This window comes from Acanthopagrus latus, chromosome 4, assembly GCF_904848185.1.
Source record: "Acanthopagrus latus isolate v.2019 chromosome 4, fAcaLat1.1, whole genome shotgun sequence".
In the NCBI taxonomy this organism is placed as follows: domain Eukaryota; kingdom Metazoa; phylum Chordata; class Actinopteri; order Spariformes; family Sparidae; genus Acanthopagrus; species Acanthopagrus latus.
The window spans coordinates 562226-576112 of NC_051042.1; the positions used below are offsets into that span (position 1 = coordinate 562226).

At 40.6% G+C, this 13887-nt stretch overlaps 1 protein-coding gene across 3 annotated transcripts in view; it reads right to left on the reverse strand.

Annotated features, from left to right (window-relative positions):
- Positions 1-3162: 3162 nt before the first annotated feature.
- minar1 (membrane integral NOTCH2 associated receptor 1) overlaps positions 3163-13887 on the reverse strand; it is a 36565-nt gene continuing 25840 nt past the window's right edge. For all 3 annotated transcript variants that reach the window (XM_037096327.1, XM_037096329.1, XM_037096328.1), the window contains exon 5: positions 3163-8374. In XM_037096327.1, coding sequence (XP_036952222.1) covers positions 8177-8374 — 198 coding nt within the window. In that variant the 3' untranslated portion in view covers positions 3163-8176. The remainder of the gene's footprint in view (positions 8375-13887) is intronic.

Here is a 13887-nt window from a genome sequence, read left to right on the forward strand (position 1 = left end):
GTAATAGTATTATTCTGTTGACCTCATTTAAGTTAAAAGGCCCAATTGAATACTATTTGTTTAGTACATTTTTCCTCTGCTATGTGTTTTAAAACATTTTTGCAAATCCTGTTTTTTGATTGATTCCTTATTTGGCAACATGAAGCCTTATAATTTTGAGCATGGTTGTCCAACAGAGTGGTATCCCTTTCTGCCCAACACAGGTCAAATAAACAGGTGATGGTTCCCAAAGTAGCCAGAGAATCAGTGCTAGCTTTGGGCGTTCCATTTCCTGGACTGGCCACCAAGGGAAACATAAAATAACATTTTTATCATTTACACTGGCCTGGTTTACACAATGATGTATCCCAGTTTTGTGGGAGTTGTCCCCAGTGTCGGCAAACATCAGCAGTACTTCCAACCAGAATCCCCATCCAGCCTCTACCAATGGTCAGTACCCCATCAGAATGACATGGTGTGGACATTGTTGGCCCTGTGGAGAAAAGCAAGTCAGGAAAATGATTTTATCTCATCCTTGTCATTACTGACCATGCTACAAAGTATCCAGAGGCATAACACAAGTTCTGCTACAAAACAAGTTCTGTAGCATTTTGTCTCGTCCAGTTCTTTGCTAGGTTTGGATTTCACCTACCAAAGTACCAGCTTCATGTCCAAGATCTTCAAGGATGCTTACCAGCTACTAGGAATCAGTAGTCTGAGAACTACTCCATGTCATCCACAAACTGATAGGCTATCTGAAAGTACCACAAATTAAATCTCCACTCCAGGTCAGAGTGGTCCAACTAGGACCGTACACATCAATCTGCTGAAGGACTGGATCCCTAGACCAGGAAAAACTGGCTGGGTAGCCCAGTGTGCTGCTAATCTGGATTGTGGAGGATGAGGAGGTGGAAGAGCAATATGTGCCAGAACGTGCACCCTCAGTGCCAGACTTGTGGACTCAGCAGTCAGAGGTTAGGTGTATTTGTGAGACAGATGTCTTTCAGAAAAATCCTGGTTGTGCAACAGTCGTAGAGCATGACATTGTTCTGGTTCCCAAAAACTATGGCACAGTCAGGTTTTTCATTGATTTCAGATCTGAATGCTGTTTCAAAATTTGACATCTTTCCCACAACATGCATTGATGATCTGTTTGAACATCTGGGCAAGTCCAAGTATCTCACTCCTATTGATTTGTGTAAAGACTATTGGCAAGTCCATTTTAAGCAGTTGTGTCATGAGCTGGCAGCTTTCAGAACACCCCGGGGATTGGATAACATGGAGCACCTGCCACTTCTCAGAGGCTTGTGGATATAGTCTTGTTGGGTCTTTCTGATTTTGCCTTGGCCTATCTAGATGTCATTGCTATACACAGTCACACCTGGGAAGGACACCTACAGCACCTTTGAGTTGTCTTTGAGTGTCTCAACTTTGTGGGACTGTCAACGCTGCCAAGTCTACCTTTGCCAAAGTTGGCTACTTCCTTGGAAAGGAGGTCATTAAGCCACAGATCCAAAAGGTTCAGGTCATCCAGTCCAGCCCACTTCCACAAACAAGGACCCGGCTCAAGTTCTTTCTTGGCATGGTAGGTTGGTAGGGGTACACAGAAGTCATGGTTCAGTCAGTACCTCGGTTTGGGGTCACATTTCCATACAAGCTTGATACAACAGAAAAAAAGCAACATTTTTTTTTATTTTGACGATAGTGCAAATTAAGGTTTGTTCCACCTAGCAGCATTTACTCCCCCCTGAGGTAGTTGGTACAGAACAGCCTCCTGTGCTGTATAAAGCAGTAAACATAATGAACTCTTGCCTAGGTCATATTTTTATATAGGGCAGTTAAAAAACAAAAGGTACTTGGTCACAATCAGCTGCAAAATTGAAAAGCATTGTGTGTGTTAGTGTATTTGTGTATAAAAGTACAACATAAATGGAATAATGAAAAATAAAACTTGTGCATAAGGAGAAGGAGTATTCCAATGAATTTCACTAAACTCTATTGAATCATTCAAAGCTTACCCCAACCCTCCCCAAAACAGACAGAAAAACAAACCACCCTTGCTCTTAGGGGGGTACTGAGGCCAGAGACAGCCAGGGAGTTTTTGCTAATTGGTAACTTCATTAAAAAAAAATAATAATAATTGCATATTGTGCTGTATTATGCATTACATTTAAACTGCTTATGTGGCATGGGATGGGACAGTGTAATGTGGCTCGAGCACTTTTAATAAACACTGCAATCAGGGCTCCTTTACTGCTGCCTATGGGCGCATAGCCAATGAAATGTATGTGCCAGTTGCCATGGTAATGACTGTGGTCCTGTCTGCTGTCACATCTAGAGGCTGGTTAAAGCAGCAGGGATACATTTTTGCACTCCTGTTTTCTTTTCCTGCTGAGGTCCGATGATGAGCACATCTGGGTGATGTTGTATCATATGTATTACTGTGTTGGATGTATTTCCACTCAGATACTGTAAAGCTGCCTTACATCACCTACATACCATACACATCCTATAAAACCAGTTGCTCTCCACTGCTGCCATAGTTCACTGGGAACTTTAAACTTTCACTGATTTGAAAACCAGGCAGGTGTTCTAGCTCTTACATGTCTTCTGAACTCACCATTCTTGTGTTGTGTTGGTGCATAGATGGTGTCTTCCTTTTTCAACTCTTTTTCCGTTGTGGTGGTTGGCAGTGTTGCATCACCGTGTGCGCACCTACTGGATTGGAGTGCAGATTGCCTATGACTGACTCAGACGTGTTCTTCACCTGACTGTATGCACCAAACCGTGACATCAGCACCATGGAGGTTCGGGATCAATACATGTACTGTTACACCCCTATAAGTTGGTACTACAAATTCATAGCTAACTACTCTGTCAGAGCTGTTGTTCTTACAGACTTGACCAGACCCTGAGGCTGTGCATCACATCCCAACAGACTGCCACCGTACAGTGTTAGTATTTTCTTTGCATTGCACTAATTAACAAAAGTGTTTTCCACCCATTCACTAATGTAATCAAAAATAGATACCTGTATGTATTAAAAACAAGATTTTTTAAGTTCAGTTGTTGAAACAAACATTGCCTAGTAACCATTTCAAGTTTGAATGACAATTTAATATTGAAATTCACATTCCAAGTTCAAGATGAATTAAAAAGTGTCAAGAAAGAACAATAACTAACTTCATGGAGCATGCAACTAGTTAGATTATTATTATTTTTTTGGAAGAGAAAGATGCATGCATGTCCACCATCAGTAATGAAATATTATCAAGTAATATACATTATAAAGCATCATAAAAAACAGATCCATTAACAGTCAGAACAATACATTTTTATTGTAGTAATATTCCAGTTTACACCTGCTTCCACAATGTGCCTCGAACCTGAAACTATTTACAGACTCCTACAGTGTGCTGCAGCTCACATTTCCTGTACTGAAGGCAGATCTGGATGGTTAACAGCAAAACTCAAACACCAGCAGTGGCTTACAGCCCATTTCTTCAGTACAGACAGTAGATGGATCATATCATTTAAATTCACAGCCTTTCCCATGAGCCAACACAAACTGTTCTTCAGCACATTAAATCTTCCATTCAGGAGCTATACTGGGTATGCTGCACTATTGGGGTTGTGCAATCATGACCCCATCAGGCGCCAGGCATCATACTGAAGGGTCGAAGCAGTGCAGCAGTGACTCAGTTCATTAACAAGGCTGCTTTTCACCTGATCAGTCTGAGCTCTAAAGATCTTTGGTGATACAATAGAATAGAATATATGTGACCTATCGTATCACCACTCAGGTGTCTACCAACATCAACCTTATTGCCATTAAAGAACATTGGACAGTTCTGTAAAAAGTCTTTGTTATATCCAGTTGTTATACATTTTTTTGAATGCCAGTGTTTTCAAATCAAACTATAATATCTGCACAGCAGCTTCAGTATGACTGAGGTTACAAAAGCTTGTGTTTATGGTGCGCTACTTCCTGCACAGGCACTGGAAGTTGGCATTAGACTAAGTATTGTAATGTGGATTTAAGAGACGGGGTTGTTAAAAATAACAGCATGTACTGCTGTGTAACTATAGCTCAACATAATTCCCCTTTCGAAGGACTGACAACCTGAAAAAATAAATACGATGTATGAATGTCCAACTCTCATCTGAACACAAGTTCAGTTTCATCCCACACTATGAGCTACTGGGACCATGTCAAACATCCTGTTGCAGATTTATGTGTATACAATGTGGCTCAAGTCAGTTGTTCTCAATCTTTTCCTGTCATGCCCCCCTTAAGAAAGTGAAAAGTAATGCCCCTAATCCCAGAATACTTCTTCTCCTTCTTCTCCTATATTAACAATGATATGTCAAACAACTTATAAAAAGGATCTAAGATGATTTTTCATTATATAATGATCAGCACAATATCATATAGCACAATTTATACTTTTCCCTGGTCATCCATGTCACTCCTGCAAAGGCTCTGTGTGGTCGTTTTCTCACATACCTTGGTGCTTTTGGAATTTGTTGTTGAGTTTGGTTTGGTATTTCTACCTTTTATTGCATTTGTTAGGTTCAATATTAAAATGATCTCCTGTAAACCTAGACACTTCAGCAGTCAGTATTAATGCATTTACAGGCTAGATGTTCTTAGAAGCATATCTCATTGGTCTGCCAGTATGGAAACTGTTAGAGGCCATGATATCAACTACAGGACCTCAATACCGCACTGACATAGTGTGCCGACTGAGGGAGGTTCTGAACTATCTAAATAAGCTGGGGAAAATACAAACTAGGGATGTAGTTTTATCAGCAGCCCTGTGGTGGTTGTAGTGGTGTTTTATTGATTATTGTTGGCTTTTTTTCATGCAGGCATTTTTGAAATTGATACAGAGAATACATGAAACAAAGTAAACAGAGATGATGTCATACTTAAAACTATTCTGGAAACCATAAGAATGGGAAATCAAAATTAATCATGTTATTATAAACTAGAAAAATGACCACAGAGTTGAATAAATTCCTCTCTGATGAACAATATGAGACTCATAAAGGTAGAATTTATTGCAGGGCTGTTGTGTTGAGTAGCAGAGCACTAAAGAGATGTATCACATGAACTACAGTTAACTGGGCTCTGTGGAGGATACATTATTGGTGTTCAGCTTATTAAGGTGAAAGGATAAGGCTGTTAATATGCTGTATATTGTTTTATTGTAAACAAATCCAATGTGCAGTCCCATATCAACAACACCAAAGTTACCATACTAACACTTACTGAGTGTGCCTCATAAGCCTGTTATATCTTCTTCCTCTGTGAGCTCCATTATCATCCATAAAGTGATTAAAAACACATCAGCGCCACACTGTTGCACCGGGTCACATGTTCCTTCATTAGTATGAACACACACACTAGTTTATTTTGACTCAATGCTATTTACAGCACACTATCCTACTGCTGACAGAGATATCCAATGGAGCACCAAATGTGTATATGCCGCTGAAAATAGACCCAACAAATGCACTGACATTTGCTTTAGTTTGAGTAAGTTGTTTCAGGAGATTACTGAGACTTTTAACTATATTGTGATTAAAGATGTATGTTTTCAGGACAATACAATTTCATAGGAGGTTCAAGATTAATTTAACACAAAAAAAATGAGGACTAATAGTAAATAAATAATAATCACGTCAGACAAGTTCAGGAGTCTCACAGCGTGGGGAGTGAAGCAGCTGTGTAGTCTGGTGGTACAGCAGCAGCAGGTACTTCTGTACCTGCTGTCAGAGGGCAGCAGGTGAACACACTGTGTCTGGGTGTTGTCTTGTAGTATCTCTGGGCTCTGTGCAGACATCTCACTTCACTGATGTCACTGATGCTCTGTAGGTGCTACCAGTGATTTTATGGTCGTTTTAATCATCCACCGTCGAGCCTTCCTGTCCTGGGCCGTGATGAACCAGTTTGTGATGCCAGTCAGGATGTTTTCTATTGCTTCCTTGTAAAAGTCTGCGAGACCAGGAATTTAACTTTTTCTTTTTAACATTTTTTTCTTTACCAGGTTGAAGAAGTGTGATGACTATGATAGGTTCTCTCCGATGACCAGGCAGGGATGTTGTTAAACAGATTAATACGTTGTGGAAATTTTGTTGACAATAAGAAAGAATATAATATTACACCAACTTCAAGAAAACTAAACTTAAGGCTACTATTACTGTACAGTCATGGTGAAAAGTTTCCATCCACTTGTGAAGAACATGTACATCACAGCAGTCTTCAGTTCCAATGATTTCTAGTTTGGGATCACTGACCTGTTGGAACACCAGACTGCACCCAGCTCCCAATCTTCTGCTGATGATTTCAGGGTTTCCTGAAGGATTTGGAGATAATCCTCCTCCTTACATTTACTTTCTTTAGAGCAGCAGAACAGCCCTGCAGCATTATACTACCAGCACCATGCTTGACAGTAGATATGTATTCATGAGGTTAAAGGCCTCACCTTCTCTCCTCCAAACAGATTGCCTCTCATTGTGGCCAAACAACTCAATTTTTTTTTTCTAACCAGAGTTTCCTGCAGCAGGCTTTTTTCTTTGTCCATATGATCGGCAGCAAACTTCATTGGAGCTTTAAGGTGCTTCATCTGGAGCGAGAGCTTCTGTATGTACAGCAGCCTCTCAGCTCCTGTTGATGTAAAACACACTGGCTGTGGACACTGACACCTGTCTTCCAGCAGCTTTTAATTCATTGCAGATTTTCCTTTTTGATGGTTTTTGGTTGACTCTTGACCATCCTGACCAGTTTTCTCTCAGCAGCAGGTGATAGTTGGTGTTTTCGTCCTGATCATGAGCAGTGACATAACTGTGCCATACACTTGATCTATGGTACCTGTAGCTGCTTTTAAATGGCTCTAAATGACTTTCCTGACTTTCTACTATGTGTGGCTGAGTCTAATGGCTGTATCAAACAAGCCCTATTAAAATGAGCCCAGAAAAGTCTCCAGCTATTATCAATCAGAATCACTCAGAAGTTAAGAGGCCATGCTACGAAGAACATTTGATTTACACACTTTTCTGTAATCACCACAAATTATTTTTCAAGTTACTGTATGTACATTTTTCATCCAGCAGATTTGGTCACATTATCAGAAGACCTATGATAACTTAATTGAACCAAACTTCATGAATGTTTTTGTGACAAAGTAGTTTGTGTTCCTTTCATAAAAAAATGAAGACTACCATGATATTCATGTTCTTTATAACTGGATGGAAACTTTTCACCACGACTGTACGTACTGAAGCTACATTAGGTGTCTGTTAGCCATGAAACATGCTTGGTAATAATAGGTGGGCAGTTGGGCCACAAGTGTTTGTACTTTAAGGCATTTAAGGAGACTGCAGCAGTAAATGAGTGGACAAACCCAATCTGAGGGATGCTGTTCTGTTTAGTTTGTGCTAGTGAGGGAAGTCGATATGCTAAGCTCTACAATCTTCTCAGCTGACCTTCACTAGTCTCACTAGTGAGAAAAGAAATAAAAAATCCAGCGTTTCAGGAAGAGGAGCAGGTATGTGCTGTTGGCTGGTTAGAGGAGGACAGGGCAGCAACATTCAAGTCACTTCTCAAGTCATTCATTTCCAAGTAGGCGAACAATATCAATACATTCAGTTTGGCTGTGTAGTCATACTGTGTCTGCAATCTATGTACATACATACACTTCTATTCAAACTAAAGTACTTCAGTATATTTCTAATTAGAAAAATGTGTTGGCACAAATTTCCTTACTTAAAATGCTTCCTGTTATTGAAGAAAGATAATAAAATAAAGATAAATTCTCACATTCAACCAGATAATTCATCAAAAATAACTTTGATCAAAATACACTGTACAGTAATTATACGAAAAATAAAAATATCATTCGCTGGCTACAATACCAAATCCAATTGAGTTCACTGAGCATCTGCTGCAGTTGTTGAAGTTGGACAAGTAAACCAATGCACCTCAACTGTCCCGCACGGTTTACAGTAATACAATAAACTACAACTGTTAAACCAATAGATATACCATATATATTATGCACTTGCTGAGTTTGTTTCTATTGTACACGAGCTGTCCTAATCACTTTATACTGGCAAGAAAGATCAGGAAGTAAATACTGCATTAAAAACAAAAAAAAACTTCTGCTGTCAGAGTCACTCCATCCTGGTGCTCTCATGTTTTCATGGTGCAAATTGGAACAACGATGACCAGGATCACAGTGCAGGTAGCGGCTGCGATCAGCGCTCCGATCTTACACACCTTAGCCCTCCTGAACTCTGCCTCTTTCCTCTTGAGCAGTGAGTCATAGCCTGGTGTGTAGATGTCCTCCATCCAGTACTCCAGGTTGTTGGGGTTCAGAGTGTCCTGGGTCTGATGAAACAGGGAAAAAGAACTTATAAGAGGATTCGCAGTTTAGAGAAGCTGACAGTTGTGAAGAAATGCATTAACACATACACACCTTGATTCATATTTCCATAATCAAGAACTTGAGACTTACACCTACATTCTGAACAAAATGAACCAGGATCAGAACACAGACAGGGTTCTACATGGAACCAGGTGCTTCCTTTGCAGTTTAAATGTGTGTCTTGTATGACAAAATGCAGCAATAGATGTGTACAGCCACAGCATGATAGTTTGTTTAAACACTGACATTATTAGGAGGCCTTCAGAGTTGTGTATATACTGTTGTGCATGTTTTGGATGCGAACCACATTTGGAGGTGGTTTGAAATTTGATTCAAATCCGAGTTCAACAGATGTGTCTCAGTCCTATACTACATGTTTCTAAAGATATTTCTTGATGAAATCAAAGATTTTTGTCTATTAAAAGTACTAGTGATGTTGTGTAATGTCATACTGGGTACACAACCTGCGTCAGTCAGTCATACAGCAGCAGTGTGAGCTCCCTCTCTTAGCAGGGCTCCTGCTAACGAGCCGCATGCTGCTGTCTTCCTCCACCTACACCTGACTTATATCTGCTCAGTCGGTTGGCACAAATCTGACTGTCAAAACCAGAAAGAAGACTTTCTCCCTGCAGCTTAACACCACTAGAAAAAAGCAGACTACAAACAAATTAAAGTGAGCAGCCGACTGACATGACTTTGTTGTTCAGAAGAAATGAAGAGTAGAGTCGTGTTTACTTTGTTAGACGTTAAAGGTAATCTCAGTCTTTCATTAACAATCTATCTTCTTTGTTTGTGCTTAACTTTTTGTAATTGAGAGCAAACAAAATCAAGGTGCAGCCCAGTGTGAGCTTCAATACAGCCTTCATCAAGGCCACAATGGTGAAGGCAGGGCAACTCAAAGAGTTTGATGAAGTCATTGAACCATGGTGTACTCAAGATGAGCTGTGTGACATGTTTTAGTTTGGACAGATTAACAAAGCTTCACGTGATTGCCAACAGCTGCTGTAGCATAGAAAGCAGGTTATATGACCAAAATCATTCCTTCTACACAAATCTAAGAATCAACACACAATCACCAAGGTGCTGCACTCAATTATCTCAAAAACAAACTAAAAATTCCAGATGCCTTGAAGGAAAAGTCAGTGATCCCAATATCTGTCCATTTCTTAGAACCAAAGAGCAGATGGTGAGTCCTGACTGCATGCTAATGAGAGGAGACAGCAGAGGGATGGGACGAGTCAGTGTGACTGGCCATGACTGACCCCTAATACAACCAAGGACAATGAATTCTGAATGATATCAGATATCTAATCTCATACTGTCTTCATTTGTTCAACCAAGGACCATGCTCTCTTTGCACCCTGCATGCTACATTTGATTGCACTTTGCATTTTACATCCAAACTAAAAACTTGCAACTACACGCACTGCCACCAGGGAGCTCGTCTTTGTTGTTGTGTTGATATGAAATGAGGAGAGGTTTGAGGGACAACATGAAACCAATAAAGGTCCCCTGAAGGAACTGAGCTAGGGACATTGCTGTTTCACTGAATCCAGAATCCAAACCCTGTAGCCCCCCATGGTGACCGAGGAGGCTCTGACTGAGGTGTATTCAGTCACTAAAGTCATACCATCTCAGAGTCAATAAACTGGAGCTAACATTTTATTCTATAGTCGAGAGTGGAGAAACCTTCTCTGGAGCCTGGATGTGATGAGAACACAGTTACTCCAGGAGTCTATACCCACAAAAAACTGACTCTGCAACAGAAAGATTGATTTTGTTTTTCCAATCTGCTCTGAAATAGCTCTGCTGAATACACTGCAGGACAGACATTCTTCAGTGTAAGGCTCCAACTAACAGCATATTGATATTTTAACTGATTGTTGTATAGAAAGAAAGAGCAGTAGACAGAGGGACACAACAAAAACATGCTCCTCATTAAAATGATGGACTGTAAACTGGAACCTACGAGACTGTATGTTTCTGTGTTGCTTTCCTCTCAATCTCATGTGAAATGCAAAACTCACTGAATTCATTTTGACAAAAGATAGGAAGCACCCAAGAAAAGACAGATGATAGATTAATGATTCATTGCAAGTGTCCACATCTCTCAGGGTTTGTTCATACACAGTGAGGCTAAGATGGAGTCTGACACAGGCAGAATGATGAATTGTGACCATTAAACTGGAGATACGTGTCAGCTGTTAATCTCACTCTCATTCTTTTCTGTGTAAATTCATTTCGGGAGCTGGAGGGGTACATAAAGTGGGGGCACGTGATGTGCCTCACAGCCCCCACTGACATCACCCCCTTAGTGACAGGCTCACAGGTACATGTCCTTCATACTGTATTATACATCCATCCATCAGCTGCACCCTGTTGCCCTTTAGAGCAGCAGTCTTCAGTGTTTTCAGCCAGAGGACCCGTAAGTGGATACAGAGACGGAGCAAGGACCCCCGACTACATGTGCTGTATCCGCAAGTTTCCTGGGGAGGTAAATGGGGACCCTTGGAATGAACCTAAGTAACAAAGTAAGACAATAACTCTCACACTGGTAGTACTTCCAAGGCTTTAGAAGCGTTATTTAAGTGGGGCCGTAGCAGATCAGAGACAGACTGAACACGCAGCTGGTGGAATTTGAGGGTAAGTCAAGAAAGTAATCTTTGGGGTGAGGAATAAGTAGGATAAAATTCTGTTGCACCGCAAACTGGGCCTACAGTAACATGTAGAGCGGCCTGAAGTGCAATGTACAAACTTTAGTTAGCTGACTAGTTAACAGTCATAGACAGGAGCTACACAATGATTTAACGTATGGCTAGGTTAGTTTGCCATACAGGTGTCAAAAGTGACTACCCTCCAATTTGTATTTTTTAATTTTTTTTTCAACAAATGACTCTTTTCCAATACTGTTTATTTTAACAAGAATGTCCAGTAACATTTTCCACAAAATAGTAACTTTAAAAATATCATCAAACAATAATTTGCAGTCCCCCTGCAGTAACTCTGAGGACCCCTGAGAGGTTGCAGACCCCCTGTTTAAAGACCCAGGCCTCTCCCAGCTGACTCATTAAGAACAACTTGTATGTCAACGTAAACTGTTGCAGCCAGGTTTGGATTGGAGATACCTAATTGATGGATCATTTTATATACGCCTGTGCCACTGTGAGTTGCTGCACCCCTTTTTGATTGTCAATGACAATACAGGACTACTTTTACACTGAAATATTTCCTGGCACAGCTTTAATCTGTCTACATTTGCTGTCTGGACCTGCTTCCTCCAGGTGTTGTCCATTCTGTCCTTGATTCTTAGTCATGGTCAGTTTGTAGATGACACAAGGGAAGCAGGACTTGGCCAGTTTGTACCATACAGCGGGTCTTTAGATGCTCAACTTGCTTTAGGTCAGTGCACTGGGTTTAGTTGCTGAGCTGTTTTCACACTTAGTGGAGGGACTGTGGTCCAATAACACTGGCAGCAGTTTATGTGTCTCAGTGCTGGCTAATAGGACAACATGTGTTTCTACTGATGGTAGCACACTGATTGCTGAGAATCTGGAAGAATAAAACAGGTTTCAATGTTGAAAAGTTAAAAGTTCAAGTATCAAGAAATCTAAAATTACACGCTGATAGAACAAGTTCTCAGTAGTCATACAACATCTTCGTGAAACCTCCTAAATTTGTACTTTTTTCATTAAATACACTTTTATCCTATCATTACTTAGTGTTTGTCAACTCTGTTAGACACCATAAAAAGCCAGTCATTCATATTTGGGTAGGCTTACATAGATTCGGAGCTTAAAATGAATTATGTCTCTACCATAAGTACACATTTATTCTATTAAATGTTGAATATTCACTTTTGTTTATTTAGTATGCTACTTCAAATGTACTCCTTGAATAACTCTTATGTCATGTTACTTTTATAATTACAAAAAAGACACAACATGCATGATGAAGATAAAGGACATCACCCCCATTAAACTGTTTATTCAAAGCAAACAATGTTGTGTGTACGTGGTGTCTGTCCTTTCTGCAGGTCTCTGTAGGTCCATCAGGGCTTGGTAGCACCTGGAGCTTGCTTGACATCTACATTGTCTGGACAACAAAAGACTCGACAGAGCAAAACAAATTCTGGTGCCACTCAGTCTGAAAGTCAACCTGTGAGAGCACACAGACACTGATTTGTATGGGCGGAGTTCGATTTGTGCACGAGGGAGGAGATGAAAGTGAAGGTGACAGATGATTTGAGCAGCAAGAGAAACCTTTTACCTCCATCTGAGGGCAACAGGGAGTCTCACACTTGTAATGATGAAATCTGCTCATGCTTATTTACCTGAGCCCAAACTCAAACTGAGAGCAGAGCATCACCATAGCAGTTTGTCCTGGAAGGCAGGTCATCCCGTCTTTCTACTTGAGTAGTTTTTTTCTACAATTTGACAGGAAATGGGGGAGGGGAGGACATGCAGCAAGGGGCCACAGGTCAGACTTGAACCCTCGGCCGCTGCTGCAGGGCACAGCCTCTGTACATGGGAACTTGCTCTACCAAGTGAGCTACTGTGGCAAAGATTTTACTCACAGCACTCATAATTTTAAAACATGACAGTGATTATCTGGCCTTACAGTCAACATTTAGTTACAAGTCAGGACTAATAAGCTACAAGTTTAAAAGCAATAGATTGACATTGTAAATGTCTTTCATTTAGTGACATCATATCTGGGTTAAAGCTGTACACACATACTTGGCAGTGTCTGCTCTTACCTGGTCAGATACGTTCATGCCTAAACAATGGCGGAGAACAGACAACAACAACAGAGCCGAAGAATGCCCCATCATTGCCCATGTCAAAGAGAAGAAATCAGAAGACTGACCAAGAACAGCAGTGTAAAAAGAAAGAACTGTTACGAGCCAGAGAGAAACCTGTCAGTGTCATTTTAGAGGTGGAGGGAGCTGCGGGATTTGTAAGGACTCAAGAGTGACGCAGAGTTAGCTGCTTTTCTGCTGGAAAAGTTAGGACTCCTGCTTGATATATGTTTCATTCTATGTTTTAACCACAAGGCTATGGTGGCGGCGGTTACAGTAATACTCACAGTAACACATATGGCTGTACGATGTTATAGTTGAGCTACGTAGCTTGATGCTAAATCTAGCTTGTTAGCTTGTATGCTAACTCTGGTGTTTAGCTTTGTCTTTAGGGCTACTGGTTAGCAAAAGCATCTTAAAGTGACCAGGCAGTTATAATGTTAGTTTGTTTTCAGTAGCTCTGAGGTGGTTGAACTGGTTTAGAGAAATGATATTACTCATGCTTCAGAAAGGCAGCAGGTGATGATGATCACCTGAATGATTAGCTGGTAACTCGTCTACAGCGATGTGAGGAATACTGTTTGTTACTCGGGATATCTACAGTGAGCGACATGAGGCATTCATCACTGTAATTTAATTGTGAGAACAATTAGGCTTATGTTGTTATTTTGAATGTGC